The sequence below is a fragment of the Phlebotomus argentipes genome, unplaced genomic scaffold (genome assembly GCF_947086385.1).
Source record: "Phlebotomus argentipes unplaced genomic scaffold, Phlebotomus argentipes genome assembly scaffold_4, whole genome shotgun sequence".
NCBI lineage: Eukaryota > Metazoa > Arthropoda > Insecta > Diptera > Psychodidae > Phlebotomus > Phlebotomus argentipes.
In genome coordinates this window covers 5,186,525-5,213,828 of record NW_026776174.1, presented here as the reverse complement: position 1 = coordinate 5,213,828, position 27,304 = coordinate 5,186,525, and the positions used below count along the sequence as shown (strand labels likewise).

Sequence of the window (27,304 nt, the reverse complement as noted above, 5' to 3'; positions counted from 1 at the left end):
ATGACACATCGCGCGCCGATGTGTGCGTGCCAATCTCACGCGCGATACTCCAAAATAAACATCCAGTCACTCAGATGGCTTTCGTCTGAAGTGTCGAGCCTCGTGCTCAGCCGCAAGTTGCTATTTCATCATCGTATTTGGCCAAAGTCTCGGGCCTAGGCCAATAAGATTCCTTTCACGGTCAATGAGTCACGAATGGCGGGAAGAGGATTTCTCTTACAATCTCTTAACTCCATCTTAACAGTTTGCGAACGCATCATGACCCCGAGATTCAGAATTCGTATTTAATACACAACACCCAAAATATCTTTTAAAATAAACACTGATTAGATAAGCCGACCACAATAGTAAAAAACAAAATCATCATTGAAGATCGTCATTGTAGGTGAGTTAAATTTTCTGTGCTATGAAGAGTTTGTTGATCCCAAAAAATGAAGAGAGAAAACAATAAAATTTAGCAACTTTCCATTTCGTTTATTCAGTTCAAAATGTTAAAGATATCTTTTCTGTATTAAAAAATTCAATGACTTAATTAATCATGATAAAATTGAGTTTATGCGTGACACAATCATAGAATTGAGAGAGATTTTATACCAAGAATTAACATCATATTTTATATCTGGACATCATATTTGCATGAGATTTCATCAAAAGCCAACCACAAAAGTATTTCTGATGAAATTTCATGATTTTTAAAGCAAATTATTGTGTTTTAGAGTGACTTCTTCTGGTCTCAAGCTCATGGGTAAAATATGTAACTCAAGTTGAATGGATCCTCATTTATTTCAGCTGAGAACTGATGAGATTGTGTTGGATTACCACATCCTAGGCCGTATCGTGAATATTCAAGCGGAAAATGTCGTGGGCACAGTAAAATGAGTTCGCCACTGGCTTGAGGACGAAAATTTGGTTGTAGGCATGAGGTGGATCGTCATCACACTGTGGAGGAAAGAAAAGGAGCTCTATAGTCTGACTGTAGCTGATTCCCGGATGGCCGGAAGATTACCTGTAGGCGTCCCAGTACATTGATCAGAACACCGCCGTCGAACATCGGCTGCGAGTCCACGGAAGTGATGATTCTGTTGATTTTCTGAAACGTCAGACCCTGGAGTTTTTCCAGAATCTTCATAGATCCCTGAATTTGTTGACCCTCGAAGGTCATGAAAGACGTCTCGGCCTGCAGAAGACACAAAAACACCCGGAAAGTGCGATTGAGGTTATGTGGTGTGCTGCTGATTTTCTCTCAAAATATGCACAGATATTTGCATTTTCTCACTCACGGGCACTATTTGCAAGGTAAATTCACCATCGCCAATGCATTTTAGCACCTATTTTCTTTGTTGATGCGTGTTTTTCTACTCACATTGTAAAAATTGACTAGTCCGGATCTCGAGTTGGGATTGTCGAATAGTAGATAGTACTGTTCCACAAATCCTTTGCCAATGTCCTCGTATTGCGGATTCAGAGCCATTTCTTCACTAACTAACCGCTTTTTGCAGTGGGTTTCCGTATAAAATGCAATTATTTCCCAGCACTGCGCTGCTGAATCAACTTTGTGACGTCTCGGCTTGTCAAAATGCGTTATGGCGCGCCGCGCACGCTCGCCAACTGCAGAATTATAGCAAGTGGAAAAGATGGATAATATCCCCAGGACGCACGATGGTGAGAAATTTTGCATTTTCTGTGTTATTTCCGCGCCTATCGATCTGAAAATACGCACAAATTCATCAATGGATGATGTGTGATGATAGTATTGTGAAATATCGGCGGAAAGTGTGTGGTTTGGCAACGTTTTCAGACGACGCAAATTTCACAATACGCACTTTCTTTATAGCGCCTCCATATTGTGATTGTCAAAATCAATATATAGCAAGAATTTTTACTAATGCATTATTTCCTCTGTTTACAGCCATTGAGGCGCAGATCAAGGAAATTCAGTCGAAGAAGAAGGAAGTTGCACAGCAGAACAATGAGAAGGGAATCGGACTGCTGAACAGCGGAAGCTATTATGACACGGAACTCTATGACGATGGGGGCGACCGTAACAGCAAATTCGATGGATACGTCACTTCCATCGCCCCAAATGACGATGCTGACGAGGAGGAGGACGTGGGGCTGCCATTGGCCCCGAATAACAAACGCAACATCTACTCATCCAGTCAGGCGATGAAGGAAATCATTCAGGTGAGTTCTCTCGAAGTACTGGCGAGGAAACATACTGACTTGCAATCTTCCCTGTTGCAGAGTGAGGGAGATTATGACCCATTCGCTGAACACAGGCGGCAGACAATCGCCGAGAAGGAGGATGAGTACAGACAAAAGAGACGGCGACTCGTTATATCACCCGAAAGAGTGGATCCTTTTGCTGATGGTAAGAATCCCAGAAGAACACATCTTCCCAGTCATTTATTGTGTAAATCATCTACTTTATTCTGCAAATCACTTGCGAAAATATCAGTTGAGTCCAGAAAGTGCAAGATTGCAAAGGCATTTTGTGGGCTAAACTAGAATTTTCTTGTTTTATTGATTGAAGAGGAACAATTTTGAATGAATGGCAGTAAAATGCAGTTTCTCAAGATCAATAATGCACATTGTATGCGTTTGTGAATGCGTGGAAGAGTGAATGGGCGTGAAAAAGAGACAAAATAGATAAAGCAAAAAACTCCCAAGAACAGCGTCTCATATACCGATAATGTTATTTTCAGATACTCAAATACAACTGTTTCTGAAACTACAGAATCAAATCACATCGAGTTGTAAGCTTCAGGTTCCCCTTTCGAAAATACTAGTAATCACTAAATTTGCCTTTCTATCTTAAAACTGAGTCAATTGAAGAGATTGAGAATTGATAATAGATCAAAAAATATTGTTAGTGATTACTAGTGATTTTTCAGTGAAATGATCATCGAGCTCTTTGGCATAAATAGAATCATTTCAAAAGCATACAAATGCGTGAGAGAGTGTGAATGATTTTTTGCAGAAAGTATTAATGAGAACAGAATTATTTCAGGCAATCACTAAATGTGTTGAGAACATTTATTAAAATGTTTTACCTAAAACGGAAAGCCACTCGGTGCACGTACGTATATACAAGGAAATGTTTAAAATTTGACGGATGTTTTGTGTAGAAAAATACGTATGAAAAAGTCCTTCAATAAAGTCAATCGTGAAAATATGTCAAATTTTAAATATTTTACACTTTTTCTAGATGATACAATTTCATCCTTCGTTCAGAAGAACACACTAGAAATGATCTCCACTTCATTGTGATGAACTAATGTTGTAAATTTTATATTTTCAGGTGGGAAAACGCCAGATATTGGATCGCGTGGCTTCACTGAGATTATGCGAGAGCAAATGCTGAAGGGAGAAGAAACAGAGGTGAGAATATTTGTGTCTTTCTGCCATTTGCGAGCATTTATTAACTCTCTTTCTTTCCCATTGCAGCTGCGCAAGAAGATCTTGGAGAAAGCTAAGGACGGAAGCTTAAAAGTCAGCAATGGAGAATCACAGAAAGGCGAGTCGAGGAAGCGTGGACGCTGGGATCAGACCATTGACAACTTTGTGCCGGCCAAGAAATCTCTTCCAGGAGCAGCAACACCAACATGGGGTGAAGACGTGAGTGGATTTTATTGCGATTCTCATGAACATTTGGCTAATTTACTGATTTGTGTTTTCCAGAAAACTCCTGGTGATCATCGCTGGGATGAGACACCTGGACACAAGGGTAGTGAGACACCTGGAGCCACTCCTGGGCAGAGTACAAGAATGTGGGATGCTACACCAGCACATGCTACGCCAGGCCGCGCAGAGACGCCGGCTCATGAGAAGTCCACAAGGAGGAATCGATGGGATGAGACACCCAAGACAGAACGCGAAACTCCAGGTCACAACAGCGGATGGGCAGAAACACCACGAGCCGACAGAACTGGTCAGGATGTGATCAGTGAGGCAACGACGCCTGGAACGGCCAGCAAGAGGCGTTCAAGATGGGATGAAACACCGTCAAATGCCACACCATCGCTTCAGTCGGCTTCAATGACGCCCAGCATGACTCCTAGTATGACGCCTCATGCCACTCCTGGCCACGCTACGCCTCTTCTGACACCTGGAGGATCGACACCGGTCGGACACAAGGCTATGGCCATGGCGACTCCGACGCCTGGTCACTTGGCGGCGATGACGCCCGAGCAGCTGCAGGCTTATCGATGGGAGAAGGAGATTGACGAGAGAAACCGCCCGATAACAGATGAGGAGTTGGACGCGATGTTCCCACCGGGATACAAAGTCCTGCCGCCGCCGGCTGGATACATTCCTCTGAGAACACCTGCGAGGAAACTGACAGCGACGCCGACGCCAATTGCCGGAACGCCTCAGGGATTCTTTATTCAAGTGGAGGACAAGTCGGCAAAATTTGTGGACAATCAGCCGAAAGGAAATCTGCCCTTTATGAAGCCAGAAGATGCTCAATACTTTGACAAATTGCTGCTGGACGTGGACGAGGAGTCGCTCAGTCCGGAGGAACAGAAGGAGAGGAAGATTATGAAGTTGCTGCTGAAGATCAAGAATGGAACGCCGCCGATGAGGAAGGCTGCGCTTAGGCAGATCACGGATAAGGCGAGGGAATTCGGTGCAGGTCCACTGTTCAATCAGATCCTGCCGTTGCTCATGAGTCCAACGCTTGAGGATCAAGAGCGCCACTTGCTGGTGAAGGTGATTGACAGGATTCTCTACAAGCTGGACGATTTGGTGCGTCCGTACGTGCACAAGATTCTGGTGGTGATTGAACCACTGTTGATTGATGAGGACTACTATGCGCGCGTTGAGGGACGTGAGATCATCTCGAATTTGGCAAAGGCCGCAGGATTGGCCACGATGATTTCAACTATGCGACCGGACATTGACAACATCGATGAATATGTGCGGAACACAACGGCCAGGGCTTTCGCTGTGGTGGCATCGGCTTTGGGCATCCCATCGCTCTTGCCGTTCTTGAAGGCGGTGTGCAAGAGCAAGAAATCATGGCAAGCGCGCCACACGGGCATCAAGATAGTCCAGCAGATCGCCATTCTCATGGGATGTGCGATTTTGCCCCATCTCAAGTCTCTGGTGGAGATCATCGAGCACGGGCTAGTGGATGAGCAGCAGAAAGTGCGCACAATCACTGCGCTGGCCATTGCAGCGCTCGCTGAGGCCGCCACACCGTACGGCATTGAGTCCTTCGACTCCGTGCTCAAGCCTCTATGGAAGGGCATCAGGACACACCGTGGAAAGGGTCTGGCGGCTTTCCTCAAAGCCATCGGCTATCTGATTCCGCTCATGGACGCTGAGTATGCCAATTACTACACGCGAGAAGTGATGCTGATCCTCATCCGTGAGTTCCAGTCGCCCGACGAGGAGATGAAGAAGATTGTGCTGAAGGTGGTGAAGCAGTGCTGCGCCACAGATGGTGTGGAGGCGCAGTACATCAAGGATGAGATCTTGCCGCACTTCTTCAAGCACTTCTGGAACCATCGAATGGCTCTAGATCGGCGCAACTATCGTCAATTAGTGGACACAACGGTGGAGATTGCCAATAAAGTGGGCGCCTCGGAGATCATCAACAGAGTGGTGGACGATTTGAAGGATGAGAATGAGCAGTACAGGAAGATGGTGATGGAGACAATTGAGAAGATCATGGGAAATCTCGGCGCGGCGGACATTGATTCACGACTGGAGGAGCAGCTGATCGACGGCATTCTCTATGCCTTCCAGGAGCAGACGACTGAGGATGTCGTCATGCTGAATGGCTTTGGCACAATTGTCAATCAGCTGGGGAAGAGAGTGAAGCCGTATTTGCCACAGATCTGTGGTACGATTTTGTGGCGTCTGAACAACAAGTCCGCTAAGGTGCGCCAACAAGCGGCCGATTTGATCTCGCGCATTGCCGTGGTGATGAAGACGTGCCAGGAGGAGAAGCTGATGGGACACTTGGGCGTGGTGTTGTATGAGTACTTGGGCGAGGAATATCCAGAAGTTCTGGGCTCCATCTTGGGCGCCCTCAAGGCCATCGTGAATGTCATCGGAATGACGAAGATGACGCCGCCGATTAAGGATCTCCTGCCACGATTGACGCCCATCTTGAAGAACAGACACGAGAAGGTGCAAGAGAATTGCATAGATCTCGTGGGACGCATTGCAGATCGTGGGCCTGAGTATGTGTCGGCGCGCGAGTGGATGAGGATTTGTTTTGAACTGTTGGAGTTGCTCAAGGCGCACAAGAAGGCCATCAGGAGGGCGACTGTGAACACTTTTGGGTACATCGCCAAGGCGATCGGACCACACGATGTGCTGGCCACACTTTTGAACAATCTCAAGGTACAGGAGAGGCAGAACCGAGTCTGCACAACTGTGGCCATCGCCATTGTGGCGGAAACTTGTCGCCCATTCACCGTTCTGCCGGCACTGATGAATGAATATCGCGTGCCTGAGTTGAACGTGCAGAATGGCGTGCTGAAGTCACTGTCCTTCCTATTCGAATACATCGGTGAGATGGGAAAAGACTACATCTATGCTGTGTGTCCTCTGCTCGAGGATGCACTCATGGACAGAGATCTCGTGCATCGACAGACGGCGTGCGCAGCCATCAAGCACATGGCTTTGGGAGTCTATGGCTTTGGCTGCGAAGACGCTCTGGTGCACCTGCTGAATTACGTCTGGCCGAACATCTTCGAGACATCACCGCATCTTGTGCAGGCTTTCATGGATGCTGTCGAGGGACTACGAGTGGCTCTGGGCCCAATAAAGATCCTCCAGTACACGCTGCAAGTGAGTATTTAACTTAGATGCAATTAACAATGTGAGAAGTCGAGCCTCTTCGACGCGCGAGATTTTTAACACAAAGCTTTTGCCTTCCTACTCGTTGATTTGGAGAGTTGATTCTGAAGCTGAACACAATCTACCAGAAATTGACAAGAGGAAAATTTTGAAATTCTTTCAAACTAAGGAAAATATGTTTATTGCCTCAATTCATTGAAGTATCGCACCTAAATCAGTTTTATCGCTCTGCGCGTGACCCAAATAGGCGAGAGGTCACATAAATAATATTTTGGTGAACAAGCTGATGAAGGGGGTAAAAAAATAATTGTGTGTTGCCAATAACATTCAATAAGATGATGGAAAATGGATTTTGGATTGCGCTTATCACTTTACTGACCCTAAACCGTGTATTTTTTTCTGTATTTTCAGGGTCTCTTCCATCCGGCGAGAAAAGTGCGCGAAGTTTACTGGAAGATCTACAATTCCCTCTACATTGGCGGACAGGATGCTCTTGTGGCCGGATATCCGAGAATTTCGAATGATCCCAAAAACCAATATGCTCGGTATGATTTGGATTATTGTTTATAAACTCACATTGCAGTATGAAAGAATAGAATTAAGATAACTTTATCGCGAGAGTGTGAAATCTTGCAGTTTTACCCATTTGTCGAGAGAAAATAGAAGTGAGAATAAAGGTAGAATGCTTAGAGAAGTATTGGTTCTTTATTGGGAAAAGGTGTTTATGCAGTTCTCACGCCCTTAACATTCACATCACCCTTCTGCAGAGTCGCGATGTTCTTCAGCTGCTTCACGCGCAGTTTGCACCAGACGAGGAAATTGCCCAGGCCGAGAATTTGGGCGGCGTGCAGCGCGGCCGCTTCGGGATAGATGACAGTGGAGCAGCCCAGGCCGGAAGGCACGTTGAGGCTGGACCAGATGTCCACGGTGAGGTTGTCGGGATTCACTGGTGGACAGTTGATGACCGGATAAGTCGTGTTGCCGGACAGAACGGGACCCAGTCCGTTCGAGCGCCCGGCGACAGTGATGAAGACGAGTTTTCCCATTGTCCCTTCGTACTCGGCCAGGATGTCGAGTGTCGTGCGTGTGCCTTTGTGCGCCGACGTCACGCGTAGCTCAACGTTGAGGCCCAGATCCTGGCAATGCTTAGCGATCTTCTCGCAGTGTGCAGTGTCAGAGGCGCTACCCATGAGAATCACCACGAGGCTGTCGTTCTTGGGCAGGAGGCCCTCAAGCTGCTTGGACACCCACTCGAAGTTGCGCTTCACCGTGTCCAGGTCGGATTGCGTGACACTCGTGAGATTCCTGTACACCTGCTTGTCCACCATGAGGCGCTTGTCGCCGGCCGGCCACAGGCGCCACGAGTCGGAGTCGATGACATCGGCCAGGAGAATGTTTCCCTCCTCGTCGACGCCGAACTCGATCTTCATGTCAATTAGGGCGCAGTCTCGCGTGGCCCAGGCCTTTTCCAGAATCTCGAAAACAACAATGGTATACTGACGCATGAAGTCCACTTCGTCGCGGCCTGAAAAACAACATCAACACATTATCATCAGCTTGTTATGAATATTCGATCGCGCGCGCATTGATAGTGTGAATCGACGAGGAAGTAGGCGAAAAAATCCAACACGTGGTTCAACAAATTTTCCAATCAATCTTTCGCTAAGCTTCAAAGAGATGTTTGCTCACCGATTTTGCGGCCATTGAATTCAAAGCCGGCCGCCAGAATTTGCTCTTCGCACCACTGCGGATCGTGATTGGCGTCATCCTTGAAGAACGTCTCCTGCTTCGGCGGGCAGAAGCGGAAGCCCTCAGGCACACCCGGATTGCGCCTGAGGAAGGATCCTGTGGCCAGGCGCCGAGAGACCCACTCGATGGGAATCATGGCGCACTTCTTGGCCACAAAGGCCGTGTCCGTGACCGACTCCACGAACGCCGTGTTGAGACCGGTGGCGTTGAGCAGCCCGAAAACCCGCCCGTTCGTCAGCGTGGAGATCGCCGCCTTTCCCGCCAAGTCGTGCGCCTTCACGCCATCGCCCGCCGTGATGCGATCCTTGCTGAGGATGAGGCAGTGCCCCTTGCGGTTGGGCAGATCGAACACTTGCTTGGTCTTGCCCTCGATGAGCAGTTGCCCCAGCTTGTGACCTCCAACTGGCAAAGTGGCGTGACAAAAGGCAGGAATTCATGAATTATTGGCTCAATTGGATCTCTTCTCACCGAACTTACTCTCCTTTGCAGACATCTTTAGTATGGCAATGAGGAAGTTATCAGCAGGAAAAGCTCGACTGGGAGTGCGAGAAGACTTGTGTGAGCACGAAGAGAGGCGCCTTAACTGAGTGGCTGGGAAACGTGCTTGTTCAGCAAGAGTTGTACTGATAATGGGAATGTATGTAGTGGAGTCAGAACGCCTGCAAACAGCGCGACGTGACAAGAATGTAGACGGCACATAAAAACTAAGTAAACCCACGCGCAGCCTCACTTGCAAAAAATGGGATTTTTAGAGGAAAATTGGAATGTGATACACCTAATGAACATCAGAAAAGTCTCTAAATGACAAATGATCTTCTTCTCTAACAATTTGCAAAGTTATCTCAGTTGATTTCACCTGAAAGTGTACGAAATTTATGGAAATCAGACAGTTCAGTAAATATAATCTAATTTACAATACATAAAGTTTGCGTTGAGTGTCTCAAATTTTCCCAAATTACAAGAATCATAGTGAATTTGGATGTTTTTGTTTGAAACGGAAAATAACTTTGTCATGATTTGCTGTTCCCGCCCTTCATTGCTCAAATTCGATTCATTTCATTATTTGATCACTCACAAAAATGATCTTGACGAGCAATTCCAGCTCACAAAAAAGAGACGAATCCGGTTTTCTGGCCTGACTCTCGAACACCAAAGCATTTTGGCCCCTTTGCTTCATTAGTTTTTCTTCTTATTTGCTGTCCAAAACTCCTTCTGAGAATTTTAGGTCTCATTTGTTCACGAAGAAGTGTGAAATTTTGACCGATATTGCTGAAAATTTAAAAATGTCATTAAATGTGTCTCAGTCATTTTTGCCACTCTTGTAATTTGCAGGCTTTCCAAGGAATTGCAGCTGAAGAGTGGTCACAGGTCAAAAACACCAGTGCGACCCTGTGCCCATCCCCTCCACTTGTCGGGCGACAAACACATGATCTTTCTCTCGGTTCCAATATTTCGTCTCCCTTCTGGATCGTTATTGCTAATCGACAAACAAATAGTTAGGGATGTGCTTCGCTGCGTCGCAAGTCTAATCAGTGCGCTGGAATTGAGACAGCCTCGTAGAAGCCAAGTTCCACGTGGTGCGCACGACGAGCGCAATTGTTGGTAAATCATTGTGAGTGAGAGATAGTTTGTGAGCGAGCGAGACGGCAGAGCGGGAGAACAGGTAAAGGTGAAGCATTCCTGTGAAGCAATCCCGGATTGCTGGCAACCTGCAGATTTCACAACGTTCCAATTTCTCATCGCAGACAGTCCAATCTCAAGGAGAGCGAGAGCACAGGGAAGAGAGTAGAAATGGAAAATCCCGCGGGAAACCAGAACAAAGAGGAAGGTAATAAATATTTTTTTTCCCCATTTTCTCTCCATCCAAATCACGTCTATTTACAAAAATATCCTATCTTCTTTGAGCGCAATTAAATTTTTCCGCGACGATTAGTTGATGAGCAATCTCAAATGGCCAATTGAGCATGCCTTAAGAACTTAACCGACTGCTCGTGCTCGGCATGCGATTAATTGGGGCAAAAATCTCTCGCCAAACATATCAATCATCCCCTGAGACACGGCGCCCGGAAACAATGATCTGCTCTATTTTCCATCGATAGTGCGCGCGGGTCGCTAAAAATCGCAAATCCGTGCATAAGAAATGTTTTTTTCCCACTTGCTGGACAAACAACTTTCACTGACTCTGAGAGTTGGGCTGAAGAATTGCGGATAAGCTCGGGATCAGCACAAGTGTCAATCGCGCTTTTTATCGCCGATCGTGCCAATATTTTAGTTGAGACAAATAGTATAAATAAACATTGCCACGATGCGAATGATGCAATATATTGATAGTTGGGAGGCAAACACACTCCATTTCTAGCCACATTTTCCTATTCACATCTCACCTCTGCCCTCAGAAATGCTCGCAAATCCACGTGGCTTTTGTGCTGATAATGCGATACTTTCTTTTGAGTCATTAAGATCTCTGAAATCGACTAAAATTTGTAGGAAACGAAAAAAAAACTCCCTCACCTATAGCAGAGAGTTAACCCTCTACAGACCCTGGAATTTTAGTAAACCCAAATGAGTTTTTCATGTAGATAGAATGAGTGACTCAAAAATTTGGATTCTTTGAATTGGGTGAAAAAAAATGTAAAAGAATTATTGTTTCTTGCAATCTAAAATATCCTTAATGACTTACATATTTGTCTTACTACCGAAAGCCAAGCTTTTGATGCTGAATATGCGTTCAAAATATCCTAAATTGAGTCATAAACCCCAGAAATGCAGCAATGCAGATAAAATTTTTCTTCACTTCAAAAATAAGAGTAATATTGAGCACAACGAATTATTTTTGCTACAGATTTCAAATGAAAATTTTTACTTTAGGTACAGATTAAAATTGAATGTCAACTAAACATGATGAAGATAAGAGTGGAAAGTTACAGAAACTGAACATTTTCCATGCAATTTCTGTATGAAAATATTGGTAAACTCAAGACTTTCTAAAACATAGCTAATAATTCGAGAATTTGAGTCAAATATTGCGCATAGAAAATCCAGTTTGATAATATTGCTATAATGTTTTGCATGTTGAACACATGAAATAGGGGAAAAAAGATTAATCTCGATTGAATTCGTGATACGAATAAATTCAAAATATTGTGCATGAAAATCATAAATGAGCTTCATTTCAGAGTTTTCGCTTAGAAAAATAATCAGAACGTCCTCATTTACTTGGGAATTGACTCAACATTAACTACTTTGAGGCCTTTCAGCATAGTAAAAGTGTCTGAGAGTGCACTAAAACCGATCTTATCGCTGTTCCAGAGCCCAGCGGCGGCGAGACACGGGTGGAGCAGACTGGATTGAGGCATGAGTGCGGCGTGTTCGGCGCCGTGGCGTGCAGCGACTGGGATGTGGCGCAGACGGTGTGCCTGGGCCTCGTGGCGCTGCAGCACCGCGGCCAGGAGTCGGCAGGCATCGTGACGAGCGAGGGCAAGTGCGCCAAAAACTTCAACGTCTACAAGGGCATGGGCATGATCAACAACATCTTCGACGACGACGCCATGCGCCGCCTGCGCGGCGGCCTGGGAATCGGCCACACGCGCTACTCCACGTCCGCGGCTTCTGAGGAGGTCAATTGCCAGCCCTTCGTCGTGCACACGGCGCACGGCGTCATGGCGGTGGCGCACAATGGCGAGCTGGTGAACTGCGAGAGCCTGCGGAGGGACGTGCTGTCTCGCGGCGTCGGCCTGTCCACGCACAGTGACAGCGAGCTCATTACACAGGCGCTGTGCCTCAATCCGCCCGAGGGCGAAGTCAACGGGCCGGACTGGCCGGCGCGCATCCGCCACCTGATGGACCTGGCGCAGCTCTCCTACTCGCTGGTCATCATGATGAAGGACAAGATCTACGGCGTGCGCGATCCCTACGGCAATCGCCCACTCTGCATCGGCAAGATCGTGCCGCTGAGCAGCAAATCCTGTGAGTATCTCGAGTGAACTTGGGACGAGGTCATTGCCGGAGCACTTTCGTGCGGGGGGTCTTTCGTAGGACCAAAATTGATATTCTTATCGGTCTGTCTGGCCTCTGAGAGCTCACAACAAATTGACAGCAAAGAGGAACACAAGAAAGAAACAATTTCCTGAACAGCACAATGAAACTCGCTCCAGTGTATTTCTTGAGGAGAGCAACATTGCAATTCTATAGTAACTATTGAGCATAAGAAAATTTATCAAGTAAAAAGTGGGCGGGTCTTCCAAATAGGCGAGGTTATAATAAAGCTCACTTGTATAATAGAAAAAATTTTCCACACTAGAAACGTAAAAAAAACATTAATTAATGCTTTTCGCTTACTTTTTCCAGCCAAAGTGGAGTCCATGAATGCCGAGGGTTGGGTGATCTCGAGCGAGAGCTGTGGCTTCCTCTCAATCGGCGCCAGGTATGTTCGGGAAGTGCAACCGGGCGAGATAGTGGAGATCACTCGCAATGGAATCCGCACAATTGACATTGTCGAGCGTCCGGAGAAGAAGAAGCAAGCGTTCTGCATCTTCGAGTACGTGTACTTCGCCCGATCCGACTCATATTTTGAGGGACAAATGGTCTATTCCGTGCGACTGCAGTGTGGCAGACAGCTGGCCCGCGAAGCTCCCGTGCAGGCAGACATCGTGAGCTCCGTGCCAGAGTCTGGCACAGCCGCAGCCCACGGATATGCCAGAGAAGTGAGTTTTCCTCCTGTTCCTTGCGAATCCCCAGTCAATAAATCTCTTCTTACAGTCTGGCTTGCACTTCGCTGAGGTGCTGTGCAAGAACCGATACGTTGGCAGGACATTCATTCAGCCCTCAACGCGTCTTCGTCAGCTGGGCGTGGCCAAGAAGTTCGGCGCCTTGACAGAGAATGTGGCCGGGAAGAGGCTAATCCTGATCGACGACTCAATCGTGCGCGGCAACACAATCGGGCCGATCATCAAGCTGCTAAGAGACGCCGGCGCTACGGAGGTGCACATCCGCATCGCCAGCCCGCCACTGCTCTATCCCTGTTACATGGGCATCAACATTCCCACGCGCGAGGAGCTCATCGCCAACCGCATGGACGCCCAGGCGCTCGCGCGCCACGTCGGCGCCGACAGTCTCGAGTACCTCAGCGTCGAGGGACTCGTGCGCGCCGTGCGTCTGGACCTGAAGTCGGACCAGCCAAAGGACCAGATCGGGCATTGCACGGCCTGCCTCACCGGAGAGTATCCCGGAGGCATTCCCGAGGAGCTGAGCTGGTGAAGGGCCTCTCCACCCAATCTTCCTTCCCTTAACGACCCCAAATCAACGGAGTTGATTGGACTATTCTTTTACGGAAATTGTACAAATCGCACTGATTCTTTCATGTACAATTTATTCTCTCTACATGTCGAATATCAAATGGAGAAGCGCAACTATTTTATTATACTAATTAATGGTCTGAGAGGCATAGGTAAGAAATCATTGTAAAACGTCTTCAGAGGCTGGAATTTCAATAAATCCCTCAATTTATCAACTCTCTAACTTTGACTCTCTCTCTTCTCTCACCTCGATTAACTGGACAGTGAAAATTCATCGTCTAAATTTGATAATTTATTATTGCTATTTTCAAAATAAATTATATAAAAAATTTTAACAGCAAACTGGATCCACACAGATCACGTTTTGCAAAATAAAAATTGCTATTTACTTTTCACTATGTAAAAATTTCAGCTTGCAAACCTTGTCGTTTATCAATTACTTTTATCCATGATGTCTTACTATAAACATTATGAAAAGTAAAAACTATTAACGCTAGACTTTAATAATTGGCTACATCAATCATGCGCGTTCGCATTAACATTTCGGATGTGTCAAAGCTGTAAAAAGAAACTTCCTTTGCCTTTATGATATTCAAAGAAAAAGAATCACTTGCAACAATATTTTGAATATTTCTACAATGAATGAGTAAAATGTAAGATAAGTTGCTTAAAATTTTACATTACATGACTTCGTTTTGTTCATTTAATACAAAATAGAGAATGCGCAGCAAATCAACCGACAATATTGGTAAGTTTTTAGTGACGAATAAGTTTATATCTTGTTCTTCTGCTCCTCATCAAAAATTGTTAAATTAATCATTCAAAATACATGAATATAAATATATTTTTTTTTTAACAAAGTCTCCCTACTCTTGTACAAATTACAATAAAAGAACATTTACAAAAAAAAAACATTAGATTAGTGAGAAAATAAATGTGATTAGTTCCTGCAAATGTACGCCATTTTCTTCGCGAGATTCAATTGAGTTTGAATTTACTTGTGAGAAGAAAATTTAAAAAATGCTCACTGAAAATCATGTCTTATCAAAACACACTCATCGTGCTCGCACCCCACAAAACTCTTCCCAACACAGAAAACATGACAACCGTCCACATGTGATAATAAAAGTTATGTCTCATATCGCGATATCATATGTCCTTAAACAACGCGCTCTTCGCATTCTTTAGCTTATCCATTCTTTTCAACAGATGATTATTTGCCGTCTCCAGTTCCTCAAGTCGCTCCATCGCTTCCCGATTCTGCAAATATGCACAACAATGCTGCTGTTTAAGTGATTTCTCAACAACATAAACTATTATCATTAGGATTTGTTAGTGGACACAGTATTTATAGATAACAAATCTCTCTAGTTGTTGTCATTTCATGGACATGAATCACTGCACTGTGCAACAAGAGACACACTTGTGTAAACCGTTGGCCACGAAAGAAATAAATCTATTGAAAGCCACGCCCCTTCGAATGCCCCGCCCATTAGAGCAATTCTGAGCGGGACAAATTTTATATTACTACTTATGCTTAAGAAGCTTACTGTATTCCTCATTGTAAAGCTTCTTTTCAATTATATCAATATACATTTCATTGTGAAATATTTTCACAGTATTATTTTCCCATCGGAAATTGATCTAAAATCGCGTTTATTTGTGTATCTCTTGTTGTACAAAGCATTGTTAGGGAAAACTCTCACTCTCTATTTACAAGGGATGTCCAAAATTGGCTCAAGAAACATCAAATCAAATGGGAAGAACTATTAAGAGATAAATATGGAATTGGGGATTATCAAATCAATTTCTCTCTCTCTAAAAATCCTTAAAATCTATATCAAACAAAGTACCGACTGAAGGACACTTCGGGTGAAATATCGCTTCTTATTGCGGGTGACATTCGTCCCATATTTCAATGATATATTTCTGAAATGATGTTTTCGCGTTAAGCGCTCACATTCCAAAGAGAAAACATTTTATACAAGTGTATCAGCGCCATTGAGCGGAAATAATTGATTGTAATATCGTTTGTAATGAGAAGCAATTACACTAGTTCTCTTACCTCTCTCTGTAATTTTCTCCGCTCGATCTTCAATTCCGCCTCAGCCTTTTCAGCCGCCTCGGCTGTGCTCTTGTACCGAATCACTTGCGTCTCTGATCTGGCCAAGGTGGACTGAAGTGTCGCTATTTCGGCTTCGGCTTTTTGGAGTTTGTACCGGTATTCAGTGATTTGTTTATTTGCTTCTCCTGCAAGATACATTGAAGAAAGGAAATCATTCACTGCATTTCTCACTGCGCGATTACACATTGTCCAACATTCTTTCTTTCTCTCTCACTCTCTTATCTTCACATGCAATTAAGGGAGTAAATTGTAGTTTATTTTTGAAAAAATTACGTCAAGCATTCATTCTCATGTGATTGATAACAACTACAGCAACTTCTACTCATTTATTCGCAAGTACACACGAGCGAGTCGTGCTCACACTCACGTTGTATATCTTCAATGTCATCCCCAAAGGGTCCATTGAGAGATCCTGATCGTCTTCCTTGTGTTTTCATCTCTAGCATTTGCTCTTGCATCTTCTGCAGTTCCGCCTGAAGTTGATTCTTCTCATCCTTCAGCTTCCTCAGTCGCACATCTGCAATACATTTGGAATTAGTATTCTCGCTCCATCGACAGAAACCACCGCTTTATACCTAGAGAACCTTGCACAGACTCCAAGAACTGGGCATTATCTACGCTGACTAGAGTCCGTTTGGCATCTGTGCCATCCTCATTCTCCACCAACACTATTACTAATCCTTGCTCGGCAATTAGAGTGTCACGCTCCTGAAGCTGTCCCTGCACCAGTTTCAGCTCCTCCTGCAGCTTCTCGTCGCTCCGCTTTAGAGCCTCAAACTCACGACACTTGTCCTTATGCTCGCGACTCAGTTGCGCCTTCGCCTCTTCGCACTCCTCCAACTTATCCTTAAGCAGCTGTATTTGATATGACTGAGAAGCTCTCTCGTTATCGAGCTGAGCATTCGTGATCATGGCCTTGCGAAAGCGATCCTCCATTTCCTGTGTCAACAAGAATAAATTACTCTAATCAAAACCGCTCTACAGCACAAAAACACCGTGAAACTCACCTTGAGTTCATATCGAACATCCCTGAGACTTCGTCCCTCCTCTTCCAGTGAATCCTCACTGCTCCGTCGCGAGATCGTGCTCCCACTGCGGATGCCTGTGGAATTTGCCACGGATGATATCGCGATTCGACTTCTCCCAATTCCATCCGCATTGGAGTTGTTGTGCATATCAAACACACGGTCAGCATTTTGTTCCTGCTCCTTCTGCTGCCTCTCCAATTCCCGCATCCGAATCTCTCGCGCCTCCGCGCGCGCCTGGCGTCTGGCAGCTAATCTGGCCTCAGCCTGTGACAAAAATGACAAAAAGTGTATTAGACAAGCATTAGCAAAACCGCGCCGCTCGCATACAAGATCATTTGTATGCTCCAGGAATGTTGAAAGAATCTCATCATCCACATCGCCATGATGAACATCTTCATCCTGATTTTCTGCAGACGTCGTCAATTCCTCCTCATCTGCACTACCAACTAAACTGCAATCAGTCACGTCTTCTCTGTCTCTGGCGAAGAGATCAACTAAACTGTACACATCTTCTGCCTCCTCTGTCATCTCTTCAGTCTCTTTCACCATCCCACACGCCCGATGAAATTCCCTCACTGACACGCAAAGGTGTAATAAATTTTTGCTTCAAGACTCAATTTCTGAAAACGCACTATCTTCACCTTATCACTTCAGCCCACAGCTTTACGTATCGTAATGTAGAAATCGATAAGATAAGAGAGCATTAAATTGTAATGATATTCGCACGTAGGAATATTATTTAGAATTCCTTCTCTTCAAGTCGTCAGCATTATCAGCATTTGCGCTATGGTTTGACGGAAATTTCCTAACCGATTCGTCAGAAGTGTATCGGAATACTGAGTGTCTTATGAGAATTCATCAGAGTCTAATTTAATAATCAACAAACTCTTAGTTTATCAAAAGACACAATTGAACACTAATTAGCAATATAGAGAAATGTTTTGCAAATTTCATGGAGAATTTCATGTGGTTCTATATTGCGATTCAATATAGAAATATTGTATTCACAAACTACATCTGAAATTAATTATTCGCTTATCTTAATGTTGTTCTCCTCAATTTGGCAAACTTTTTTTTCATACTATTTGCACTGTCGAAACAAGGATTCAATCAATTAGCCTAATTGCTGATAATTCAATCGAACAAGTAAATATTTCACTCAATTCCAAACAATTTCAAGCACAGAAATTCCATTTACACTCAACAAAAATGCATATATGGAAGTATATTTGATTCTTTACCTTCTTTAGAAAGTTTACAGATTAATAATATTTGCTTACATCGTCATCATTTCTTGACCATAAACTCCAGAACCACGACAGCATTTTGTATTAAGATTCTGTCTTGACGATAATCAGCTCTTATTAACAATAACAACAGGGTTACTTAAATATTTATAAGATAATTTAAGCCTCAATGGAATAATACGTGGCGAATGTCTTGACTCAAGAGTGAACTGAAAATTATATTTGTGAAAAGTAAAATTGGATCTCCGAAATACGCGCCACACTAAAGTATAAGAAATATTGTATGTAAAAGATAATATTTTACATAATTCCACCAGTGTCGGTGATGTACATAACACAATAGTGCAAACACGGCATGTTCAACTGATATCTTTTCATACTATTCCAATACAAATTCCTCTCCATGTGACGTTTAGCATTTTTCTCTCGCATATGTTAGGAAAATATAATCAATAACAATTATAAAAAAAAATTGCCACACTTGATCTTTTTCTCCACACTTCATCTGTTTCGCACATTCTCGATACGCGCGATCATTTACACAACCACTTCAGTGCAATTCAATCGAGAAGCGATATTTAGCAATTGATGACGGAGAGATCATTAGACTCTTCAAAACGCTCAAAACCATCTCAGCCTTTCATCATCTCTCATTTGTGTGTGCTTAAGCACACAAATTCCGGCGATGAGCCATGCACTTGAAATAATCACCAACACACTTGCGCATCGACACTAATTTAACTAGCAAAGCTACAAGCTCTCTTATCTTCCACCGATATCAATGCAATTTCACTGCGATGTCGCTAATTTGGCGAGAAAACATTCAACAGGCGAATACGCAAAAAATGACCAAAAACCAGCAAGAGAATGTCTGATCTTTCACTGCGGCTGAATCATATGGAATTCATGGAATTACACTAAGATGATATCACGCCCAATTTCGTCTCCACCACAAATTTGATCACTTAAATCTCTTGTCCATTGTAAAGGCAAAAGAATGAATATTCATGCAATACTTTTCACAGCAATATCGCGCAAAAGTGATTCGCTTCACTGGTTATCACAACTTATTGTGCTGTGCGAAAGTGTGATACACTTTTGATAAACTCATAGCGCTGAAGTGAGACGTGCTCCTTGAGCAAAGGTGCTTCGGTAACTAATTCTCTTGACATTTCCACAACCAGTAGTTCTTATTCCCACAATTTTATCGCCATTCGAAGCCACAATTTATGTGTAAGCTTTCAACTTGACACGAGACGCGTCTCAATGTCTGGAGAATTCTGTCTACTCGGCAAAATCACGCGAAATCCCTTGCAAACTTATCAGGCTGGCGGTCAGTAGCATTTGATTATTTGGAGATTGATTTCGCGCCGCATGGAAATGTGGTATAGAAAGTGCCAATGAAATTAACACGGAAAGTGAGTGTGAGCTGTTGAATTGCAAATCTTCCTCTCGGCTCAACAAAACGCAGATAAGCGTGACTATTTTGCTGCAACTCAGATCTTTTTCACCCAATTCACAATATCCCTCTCTCTCTCACTCTCTATCTCTCACCTCTTTCGCAATTTGATCGAGCGCCTGATCTTCCGCATTGATTCGCGGCGCTCCGCGGCGCCGTCCCGCTGCGCCCGGACTCTCCATCTTGTACTCCGCACTGACAGCCTCTCTGCTCATCTATGGCCACAGCACTTGTCCTCAGGTCTCTCGCGCCAGCACAGAAAGCACTTTGATCTGCAATGTACACAAAGGGGCCGATATGAATAATCACGAGAGGGAAGAAACACATGTGAATTTGAGAGAATTCGAGTGTGAAAAAGCCATCGAATGCGAAATATTTCCGCCCACAATCACACATCTATTGCTGCTTTTATAGAAAGAGCAGCATCTCAAGCATAGGTCAGAGAAGAGGAAGACATACTCCTGTGGGAGTGATTACTATCTGCGCTCTTCACTGGCGTTCAACGGCTATTGTCGACGAACAATCATGATCAGTTGAATTAGTTTTATTGGTTTTATTGCTTCTTTGGCTAAGGAACATTTACAACTCTGTACAAATCTAGGAATCTCGTATTTCGATTGAATGAACTTAGGAGATTCAAGATTTAATCAAACAAAACTATTATTTTGCTATTAACCTCTATTTTACAGATAAAAATTCAATGAGGGAAAGCAAAATGTAACGTCTTTAAATCATGATTGTTGCTTTTTTCGGCAACTGGGCGGGGCATGAGAGAAGGCGGACTTGACAGGTTGACTCTGGACTGCCTGAGAATCTCAGGAACCGTTGGCCTGAGCAGCCTATCGTGATCTCAATCTCGTCCGTGGAAAGATCACATATCGCGGGAGAGGCAAATGCAAGAGTGGCCAACGCGATGGACACTTTGGCTGTTGTGGAAAATGTGAACCCCAGAGTTCAAGGCAGAGTTCAAGGTCACGCCGAGGAAATCCCCACTGAAAAACGAGCACGAAAGCGCGAGATTGAGAATGTTCGTTCTCTTCTTGTGACATTTCAGCGTGAGGAATTCACGCAATGTTGCATTTGCGTGTCGCAGAAGAGAGTCGATATAGAAATACTCTGAGGACGGCGGCCACAAGCACACACTTTCTACGCAGCCGGAAAGCGAGGACTCAAAGTCTTCCGGCTTTAGCTTCTTCGACACTCAATCTGTTTTCTGGGGTGAGATCGAAGTGAATCTGCCTTTTTTAGGGTGAATAATTACCTTCAAATTTTTGTGTGTGCCTCTGATGGTCTCTTCACAGTATCGCGCACTTTCTCTCGCTGTCGAATGCGGTGATTTTACAGCATTTTTGCAGCTTCTTCACGCGACAAACCAAAGAAAAAATCACTCTTCTTCCGTGAGAGGCTGACAAAAGTGACAGCGGCCAACCACTGAAATTTGGGATGCAAAATAACCACCTTCACCAGCCATACGGCATTGTTTTCAAGCAATCACAACAATCTTTATCATCCCACAGACACAATTAACCGGTTTAGCGTTATCACAACACCCGAAAGACGACCCAATCTTATCAATTCAATTCCACATGTCGCAGAACAAATCCTCTATCGCGAACGCAATGAATGGTGGATTCGGCGTCAGTGATTTACACCACAGATGGCGGTGTTCTGTGGGAAATTTTGGCGAGGAATCTCGATAGATTGTCGCACTGTTCTCAAATTATATTCACTTTTATGCTATTTTGCTTGGTATTTACAGGAAAATTTGTCAAATTTCCTGGTAACTCGACTTCAAAATAGATCAAAAGTGCGGTTTTCTTCGCAACTATTGGTAGGCCTGCGTTGAGCAACTCGGTGACACTCCGAAAATTAAATGCCCGTGACGTTCGGAATATGCCAGAAAGTTCCGGGACACAAGGTAAGTTTTGCTCAGCATGGAAAATACTAATTTTCCTTGAAAGTAGATCAAAAACTGTGATTGCATTGCACTGGACTAATTGAGGAGATTCGCCTGATAGTATTTTGTGTGAATTTCAGTGAAGTACTGAGAAGTTTCTTCACTGCCGTGTCGACAAGCCAACTCTTGAGAGTGTCGGGGAAAATTCGCGGAAAACAGAGCAGAAAATCATGTGTGCGGCAAAGACGGAGCTGAAGCCCTTCGGGGAGGATGAGTACGGCCGGAAGATTGATCGGTGCCTCACAGATGTGCTAGTCAAGTCAGGTAAATCCATCGGAAAACACCTCAGTTGATTACATAATTTTCACTGGCTTTCCCTTGACGTTTTCAGCTGGTGGCCTTGCACTAGGAGCGGTATTTTCCCTGCTTTTCTTCAAGCGGAGGCGTTGGCCGCTGGTTCTGGGCACGGGCTTCGGCACAGGCGTCGCATACACGCGCTGCGAAAAGGACCTCAACTCAGCGTCATCCTAGTTCGCGAAGCGCCCAAAAATCCTCCTGACCGGTGAGAAAAGTTATAAATAAAAGGGCATTCCTGCCCAGGAATGGAAGAGCGCCTGATTTAGTGAAAGAGAGAAACAGTCATTAAAGAAGAATATTCAGTTAATATCCATTTTTATTGAATAATTTCATATCATTTGTCATTATTCCAAATATGAATTTCTTCTACGAGTGTGATTTCATACAACATTTCTTGTTTTTTTGTTCTTCTCTCTCTTATTTTTAACGATCATCGCTTAATATTACGTTCATTTTTAAATAAAAAATACCATGTAAACAAGAAATCATATTTACTTTATAATGAACATGTAAAAAGGTCGAACACTTGGCACTCATAAATCAAGAGAAAACTTATCAATATTTATCTTGGGTAACTTTTTTGGTGTCTTCTTTGAGAAACAGCCTCTTGCAAAGTTGAGTAATATTTCTCTCACACAGCAAGAAGCGTCAATTCGGCACAACTGTACAAGTTAAATCAACAAATCACACATTCAACAAATAAATAACTAACAATCCCTTCTAAATGCCATTAAACCGAAAGAAAGAACCAGGTAAAGACTATCGAGACTTCCGGATTCTGCTAATCTTATTAAATGTCTTATTACAAATCTACCTTTTCTTGCAATCGAATTCCAATAAATTTCTATCGTGTAAAGAGCATTTCATTGAAAAAGTCCTAAAACTGTATGTCTTCAAGGATAAAACGGCATTTTCTCCTCCCCTTTCAAATCCATACTAATCCAGGCTGTTTTTATAAAAATGTGACTAGAATCTTGTTTATCAATTTTATCAAGTTATGTCTCACTAACTTTGTGAATATACGTTTGAATATAATTAGGATCTTAATTTTCAAGTAGAGTTTTGGGTGCTAACTTTGTGTGTTTGTAGCTCTTGGAAAACCATTACTTTGTTGGAAAATCCGGCCAGTAATTGATGTAGTATCTATGAGTTGTGCCCTCGAACAGGCGATCGAGCCAATTGCTCAGTCCGTCCAGCAAATTCTCCTCCAAGAGAATGCGCGGCTCTGATTCCGTGCTCACGGAACTGTCAGACTCGCTCTCCATGGCCAAGAAGGATCCGGCCTCGGGATCTCTGTAATTATTGCTCAGTTGCCGTGTCATCTTCAGCATTCGCTGTAATCAGAAAAAGGGAAATTTTGCATTCCAACGTTCTCTCAGAAAGTTTTGTATTAAGAAAAAAAAAATATTGAGGAAATTCTCTGTGAAAATAGTGACATTTTTGTCTTAGGGAGCTCTAATCTTGCAAAATAGGATTGAAAACAAATCTCAACCTTTAAACCGACACTCAAAGTGACTTCAACTCACCTTTGCGCCGCGACTTGTCTCCGGATGCTTAGCGTGATACATGCAGAAGTACTTGCGATGGCCATTGAGCGCGATGACCGTGCCGATACAGTTCCTCGGGTTGATCTTCAGGTCGCGCGACTCCGTCAGCGACAGCCTCAGCAGTTCCGTATACCAGGCCAGACCCTTCTCAATCAACATGTGCGAAAACATGAGTGTCTTGTTCTTCCTGTACGGCCACACTGCCTTGTGGTAGCCGGGAATCAGCTTGCTCCGCGACTGCAGATCCGTGACGAGTACAATCGTGCGACAGCCCGGCTTCAGCAGCCGCACGAGTCCGTTGTACTTCTCCGCGCGCAACTCGTGGAGCTTTAGCTCGGGCACGTAAGTACTCTGTGTCTTCGCGGTGCCGTTATTGTTGTTGCTGGCCTTCGTCTTCTGCTGCTGCTTGATGTTCTCCTCCTCCTGACGCACGAGGTAAGCCATCAGGTAGCCCACGCCCAGAATGAATCCCACCGTGCCGAGGACAGAGAGCGCCGGCAGAATGTGCTCGCGGCCGAGATTGTCGGCCAGATATTCAAAAGTGAGCAAAACCTTGTTGATGATGCGCGACACGAGTCCCTGTGCGTGTTCGTCCAGCAGATCCTTCACCTCGGCCTCGTATGTCAGCGCCTCGGACGCCCTAAGGAGGCGCTGGATGGTATCGTCCAGCTTCTGCTTCGTGTGGTTGTAGTGATCGGCCGTCTCATTGTTCACTTGATGCACATGCAGCCGAGCTTCGTCCACCCACTCGTACTTGATGTGCGTGGTATCGCGGCGCCAGATGATTACCACGCGAAGCAGCGTCTCCTGGTCGTCCTTCCTGGCCAGTGCGTTGATGAACTCCGCCTGCTTTTCCTTGAAAATATACGCGAAGCGCACTCTTTCTGGATTGTAAGATGACTCCAGAGCGATCTTCCGCAGCGCTTGTCTGGCATTGTCGTGACTGTTGGTGTTCTCTGTCACGAGGATAACACAGAGACGCTTCCTGGGTCGGTTCCACTCAGCTGGGCAAACACCCTCCAGCATTCCCTGAGACGAGAGGCGCGGCAGGGCGAGATACTGATTCGCCGCGATGACATTATTGAGCGTCTGCAGTGGAATATCGGACATTGACACACTGGCGACCGGACGCGAAACGTCCTCATTGAAGATCAGCACCGTGTCGAGATTCGGGTGGACCTTGTAGCGCTCCTTGATGGCATCGCTATGCGGCGAGTTGAGCTCCACGAAGGCAAATGCCACGCGGAAGCGGAAGTGAAAGGCTGAGAGGAGATATCGCAATCTCGGCTGACCGCGAGGCTCCATCACGAGCGCCCGCACGCGATTGTCATTCCAGCCGCTGAGAAAGTTGTGCACATTGTTGTCCTGCACCGTGGGCACCAGTTTGTAGGGTAGCTTGTGGCGCAGGAACTCCACGATGCGCTGCACACTGAAGATGCTCTCCTTGTACACATAGAACTTTCCGTCCAGGATGAGCACGACGCATGGTATGGAATGGACATTGAGCTTGCGGACTAAACTGTTTTCGTGGCCCGAATTGATGGTGGCGAAGCTTGTCCCAAGCGGCTCTAGGACGTCTATTAGCTTCTTGAAGGCACCCGCGGCTTTCATGCACGCGAAACACCAGTCAGAGTAAAACATCAGCAGGTGCGGAACTGTCTGACTCTTGGGCAGGATGTTGGCCTCGAAGTACTTGGTGGAAACGGAAAGCTTGTGGAAGAGGCTGATATCCTGGTCAAAGTGGAAGCGATGTCCAAAGAACTCCTCGAAGGGATCCGGCGAGAAGCGCCCATACTGACTATAATCATGTTGCTCCCGAAACATGGCTGCATCCTCATTCGTGATGCCGTGCAAATCATACGCCTTCCGTCTATCCGCGTCCGCCAGCAGCTCGTAAGCCTGCTTAATCTCCACGAACTTCTTCTCCGCTTCCGGATCGTTCGACTTGTCCGGATGCCTGAAAGGAGAGTGCATTAAGGACCAAGAAATATGACCTCCTGCTCAACTCACCATTCCTTGGCCAGCTGCTTGTACGCCCTGCGAATCTCTTGGAGAGTGGCGTGCCTTCCCACGCCCAGAATCTTGTACGGATCACCCAAATTAGCCGAGGCCTCGCAGGCGACAAGCAGAATAAGGAAGAGCACCTGAAAAATGGCACTCCATCTCATTTTCACTCACTCACGCTGTCTCTTGTAACGCAGCAGCACTTATTCCACTCCACGACAGTCTAATTACTGACTTCCACACACTCTTTTGCACATTTTTCCACCAATTACTGAACAATGTGAACAATAAACCAAAATCGATCTCATTTTTTCCCTTCTGCTTTTGCTCACCAGCTGAACGTCAAAATTGACACACGCACACTTTCGACACCGAAAATTGAGCAACTCTCGGGAGGGGAAATTGAAACAATTGATTTCAGGGGCCGATTTTATTTCAATAAAATCCCTGCTCATCTCTTATGCCTCGTGCATGTCCTTCTGCACCTTCTCCCAGTGGAACAGAGGCCCATGATCGGGGCGGTACTTCACGTTGCAACCATCGGGGGCCAGACGACCGCTGTCCCTCATTTCCTCGTACACATCGCGATCGTACTTGGTGAAGCCCCACTTCTTGGACACAAAGATCTTCTGACGCCCGGGGAACTTGAACTTGGCGCGGCGCAGAGCCTCCACCACGGCACCCTTGAAACGATCGCTGGAGCGCACAGACATAATGGGCTTCCCAATGTCCACACGCGCTACAGTGCCTTGTGGCTTGCCGAAAGCACCTCGCATTCCCGTCTGGAGCCTGAAAAGTAACGCAAAATCAGCATCTGACCATTCACATAGCCAAAAGAGGACAGTAATTTGAGATAAAGGGCATCAGTGGTTGTCAATGTTGGGGTAGAATCATCGTGTTTCATATCCCAGTGCTCGAAGCTTTCATCATTGAGCAATTTTGCGAAATATCCCATGAATGACTGGCAATTTCCTCACCTATCAGCTCCAGCGCACGACAACATCTTATTGATGCGAATGACATGGAAGGGATGCAATCGCATGCGGATGTGGAACTGATCCTTGCCGCAGTGCTTCACGAGATACTTGTTGCAGCAGATTCGGCCCGCTTCCAGAGCCTCAGAACTCAGCTGCTCGTACTCGTCGGACACCAAGTGGACACAGAGCGGGAAGTCCTCGACTGTGGCCTTCTTCCTGCCCAGATCGAAGATACGGATCTTCGGGTCAGGCACACCGCGGCAGAACCGCGACTTGGGGTACGGCTTGTTCTTGCAATAGCGATAACTGCAAGGGAAAAGAGCGATTTAGCGAGTCAGGAAACACTCAGATGAGGTTATGTTGTCTCATGCTCGATTGTGGTTGAAAATCACGGAAATTCAATCTTCCACCACACCCAAGAGCAGGAATTTTTAATCTGCCTTCACATTAAATTAAAATCCCGGTAGTATCTTAGTGATTTCAATCTCCGGGTGATCCTGAAGGCCAACACAAAGTAGGAAAAAAGCCACTCACCATCTAGCTGGACGACGACCCATTTTGGCGTCTGAAATAATACAAAAATACTTCCATTATAGCTTACTTTCTGCACTTTCTCCATGATATCCTCGCACAAGGACATCATTGGCGTGCGATAGGATCAAGAACCGACCCGCAATCACGGGAATTTGTGTTAAAACAGCAGCAGAAGCTGCAAGCAACATACCTTCGTCACCACGTTTCAGCCAGAAAGGAAGTGCAAGTGACTCGTGGTGAATTTCTTGACAGCCGGAAATCGCAAGTCAC

At 45.1% G+C, this 27,304-nt stretch overlaps 8 protein-coding genes across 12 annotated transcripts; 3 read left to right on the top strand and 5 right to left on the bottom strand.

The window, feature by feature from the left end:
* Positions 1 to 463: 463 nt before the first annotated feature.
* LOC132258753 (probable nuclear transport factor 2) lies at positions 464 to 1,491 on the bottom strand. The gene is made up of 3 exons (XM_059756210.1): positions 1,364 to 1,491; positions 1,007 to 1,177; positions 464 to 939 (listed from the first exon to the last, which is right to left on the bottom strand). Exons 1-3 carry the CDS (start codon positions 1,469 to 1,471, stop codon positions 826 to 828), a joined length of 393 nt encoding a protein of 130 aa, XP_059612193.1. The 5' UTR covers positions 1,472 to 1,491; the 3' UTR covers positions 464 to 825.
* Positions 1,492 to 1,554: 63 nt separating this feature from the next.
* Positions 1,555 to 7,510, top strand: LOC132258750 (splicing factor 3B subunit 1). Of its 2 annotated transcripts, XM_059756207.1 has the most exons (7): positions 1,555 to 1,662; positions 1,910 to 2,184; positions 2,245 to 2,371; positions 3,302 to 3,381; positions 3,448 to 3,618; positions 3,682 to 6,807; positions 7,228 to 7,510. In XM_059756207.1, the coding sequence occupies exons 1-7, from the start codon at positions 1,635 to 1,637 to the stop codon at positions 7,384 to 7,386; spliced, it is 3,966 nt and encodes a 1,321-aa protein (XP_059612190.1). In that variant the 5' UTR covers positions 1,555 to 1,634; the 3' UTR covers positions 7,387 to 7,510. The 2 variants fall into 2 exon arrangements, with proteins under 2 accessions (XP_059612190.1, XP_059612191.1); XM_059756208.1 differs by lacking the exons at positions 1,555 to 1,662; positions 1,910 to 2,184; positions 2,245 to 2,371 and adding an exon at positions 2,823 to 3,079.
* On the bottom strand, positions 7,500 to 9,300 carry LOC132258751 (bifunctional phosphoribosylaminoimidazole carboxylase/phosphoribosylaminoimidazole succinocarboxamide synthetase). Its single transcript, XM_059756209.1, has 3 exons — positions 9,043 to 9,300; positions 8,506 to 8,967; positions 7,500 to 8,341 (listed from the first exon to the last, which is right to left on the bottom strand). Exons 1-3 carry the CDS (start codon positions 9,056 to 9,058, stop codon positions 7,539 to 7,541), a joined length of 1,281 nt encoding a protein of 426 aa, XP_059612192.1. The 5' UTR covers positions 9,059 to 9,300; the 3' UTR covers positions 7,500 to 7,538.
* A 704-nt stretch (positions 9,301 to 10,004) lies between these two features.
* LOC132257707 (amidophosphoribosyltransferase-like) lies at positions 10,005 to 14,082 on the top strand. Of its 2 annotated transcripts, none has more exons than XM_059754723.1 (5): positions 10,005 to 10,234; positions 10,311 to 10,393; positions 11,875 to 12,531; positions 12,913 to 13,268; positions 13,324 to 14,082. In XM_059754723.1, exons 2-5 carry the CDS (start codon positions 10,357 to 10,359, stop codon positions 13,819 to 13,821), a joined length of 1,548 nt encoding a protein of 515 aa, XP_059610706.1. In that variant the 5' UTR covers positions 10,005 to 10,234; positions 10,311 to 10,356; the 3' UTR covers positions 13,822 to 14,082. The 2 variants fall into 2 exon arrangements, with proteins under 2 accessions (XP_059610706.1, XP_059610705.1); XM_059754722.1 differs by having other exon boundaries at positions 10,006 to 10,228.
* Positions 14,083 to 14,280: 198 nt separating this feature from the next.
* LOC132257710 (leucine-rich repeat flightless-interacting protein 2) lies at positions 14,281 to 21,350 on the bottom strand. 3 transcript variants are annotated; one of them, XM_059754726.1, is made up of 7 exons: positions 19,176 to 19,380; positions 17,340 to 17,643; positions 16,992 to 17,276; positions 16,560 to 16,923; positions 16,352 to 16,501; positions 15,925 to 16,109; positions 14,281 to 15,119 (listed from the first exon to the last, which is right to left on the bottom strand). In XM_059754726.1, exons 2-7 carry the CDS (start codon positions 17,559 to 17,561, stop codon positions 15,009 to 15,011), a joined length of 1,317 nt encoding a protein of 438 aa, XP_059610709.1. In that variant the 5' UTR covers positions 17,562 to 17,643; positions 19,176 to 19,380; the 3' UTR covers positions 14,281 to 15,008. The 3 variants fall into 3 exon arrangements, with proteins under 3 accessions (XP_059610709.1, XP_059610708.1, XP_059610711.1); XM_059754728.1 differs by lacking the exons at positions 17,340 to 17,643; positions 19,176 to 19,380 and adding exons at positions 19,814 to 19,990; positions 20,980 to 21,350 and having other exon boundaries at positions 14,286 to 15,119; XM_059754725.1 differs by lacking the exon at positions 19,176 to 19,380 and having other exon boundaries at positions 17,340 to 17,745.
* A 176-nt stretch (positions 21,351 to 21,526) lies between these two features.
* On the top strand, positions 21,527 to 22,279 carry LOC132258546 (MICOS complex subunit Mic10-like). The gene is made up of 3 exons (XM_059755882.1): positions 21,527 to 21,636; positions 21,756 to 21,939; positions 22,007 to 22,279. The coding sequence occupies exons 2-3, from the start codon at positions 21,846 to 21,848 to the stop codon at positions 22,144 to 22,146; spliced, it is 234 nt and encodes a 77-aa protein (XP_059611865.1). The 5' UTR covers positions 21,527 to 21,636; positions 21,756 to 21,845; the 3' UTR covers positions 22,147 to 22,279.
* Positions 22,271 to 25,879, bottom strand: LOC132258541 (dnaJ homolog subfamily C member 16). The gene is made up of 3 exons (XM_059755877.1): positions 25,530 to 25,879; positions 23,499 to 25,476; positions 22,271 to 23,306 (listed from the first exon to the last, which is right to left on the bottom strand). Exons 1-3 carry the CDS (start codon positions 25,685 to 25,687, stop codon positions 23,076 to 23,078), a joined length of 2,367 nt encoding a protein of 788 aa, XP_059611860.1. The 5' UTR covers positions 25,688 to 25,879; the 3' UTR covers positions 22,271 to 23,075.
* A 59-nt stretch (positions 25,880 to 25,938) lies between these two features.
* Positions 25,939 to 27,302, bottom strand: LOC132258545 (large ribosomal subunit protein uL16). The gene is made up of 4 exons (XM_059755881.1): positions 27,225 to 27,302; positions 27,035 to 27,065; positions 26,501 to 26,806; positions 25,939 to 26,312 (listed from the first exon to the last, which is right to left on the bottom strand). Exons 2-4 carry the CDS (start codon positions 27,055 to 27,057, stop codon positions 25,982 to 25,984), a joined length of 660 nt encoding a protein of 219 aa, XP_059611864.1. The 5' UTR covers positions 27,058 to 27,065; positions 27,225 to 27,302; the 3' UTR covers positions 25,939 to 25,981.
* Between the last annotated feature and the right edge of the window lie 2 nt (positions 27,303 to 27,304).

Bases quoted from the DNA above. Each gene is read 5' to 3' on its own strand.
- LOC132257707 (XM_059754723.1), top strand. From the start codon at position 10,357: ATGGAAAATCCCGCGGGAAACCAGAACAAAGAGGAAG. The intron at 10,394-11,874 runs GTAATAAATATT...TCGCTGTTCCAG, and splicing joins AAACCAGAACAAAGAGGAAG to AGCCCAGCGGCGGCGAGACA. The intron at 12,532-12,912 runs GTGAGTATCTCG...TACTTTTTCCAG, and splicing joins GCCGCTGAGCAGCAAATCCT to CCAAAGTGGAGTCCATGAAT.
- LOC132258545 (XM_059755881.1), bottom strand. From the start codon at position 27,057: ATGGGTCGTCGTCCAGCTAGATG. The intron at 26,807-27,034 runs GTGAGTGGCTTT...TTTCCCTTGCAG, and splicing joins GGTCGTCGTCCAGCTAGATG to TTATCGCTATTGCAAGAACA. The intron at 26,313-26,500 runs GTGAGGAAATTG...GTTACTTTTCAG, and splicing joins TCGTGCGCTGGAGCTGATAG to GCTCCAGACGGGAATGCGAG.
- LOC132258750 (XM_059756207.1), top strand. From the start codon at position 1,635: ATGGATAATATCCCCAGGACGCACGATG. The intron at 1,663-1,909 runs GTGAGAAATTTT...CTCTGTTTACAG, and splicing joins TATCCCCAGGACGCACGATG to CCATTGAGGCGCAGATCAAG. The intron at 2,185-2,244 runs GTGAGTTCTCTC...TCCCTGTTGCAG, and splicing joins CGATGAAGGAAATCATTCAG to AGTGAGGGAGATTATGACCC.
- LOC132258546 (XM_059755882.1), top strand. From the start codon at position 21,846: ATGTGTGCGGCAAAGACGGAGCTGAAGCCCTTCGGGGAGGATGAGTAC. The intron at 21,940-22,006 runs GTAAATCCATCG...TGACGTTTTCAG, and splicing joins AGATGTGCTAGTCAAGTCAG to CTGGTGGCCTTGCACTAGGA.
- LOC132258753 (XM_059756210.1), bottom strand. From the start codon at position 1,471: ATGGCTCTGAATCCGCAATACGAGGACATTGGCAAAGGATTTGTGGAA. The intron at 1,178-1,363 runs GTGAGTAGAAAA...TGTCTTCTGCAG, and splicing joins GACTAGTCAATTTTTACAAT to GCCGAGACGTCTTTCATGAC. The intron at 940-1,006 runs GTAATCTTCCGG...TTTCCTCCACAG, and splicing joins ATGTACTGGGACGCCTACAG to TGTGATGACGATCCACCTCA.
- LOC132258541 (XM_059755877.1), bottom strand. From the start codon at position 25,687: ATGAGATGGAGTGCCATTTTTCAGGTGCTCTTCCTTATTCTGCTTGTC. The intron at 25,477-25,529 runs GTGAGTTGAGCA...CTCTCCTTTCAG, and splicing joins AAGCAGCTGGCCAAGGAATG to GCATCCGGACAAGTCGAACG. The intron at 23,307-23,498 runs GTGAGTTGAAGT...TTCTGATTACAG, and splicing joins AGACAAGTCGCGGCGCAAAG to CGAATGCTGAAGATGACACG.
- LOC132258751 (XM_059756209.1), bottom strand. The intron at 8,342-8,505 runs GTGAGCAAACAT...GTTGTTTTTCAG, and splicing joins ATTCAATGGCCGCAAAATCG to GCCGCGACGAAGTGGACTTC.
- LOC132257710 (XM_059754726.1), bottom strand. From the start codon at position 17,561: ATGGTGAAAGAGACTGAAGAGATGACAGAGGAGGCAGAAGATGTGTAC. The intron at 16,110-16,351 runs GTGAGTGTGAGC...TGTATCTTGCAG, and splicing joins TGACATTGAAGATATACAAC to GAGAAGCAAATAAACAAATC. The intron at 15,120-15,924 runs GTAAGAGAACTA...GCATATTTGCAG, and splicing joins GGAGAAAATTACAGAGAGAG to AATCGGGAAGCGATGGAGCG.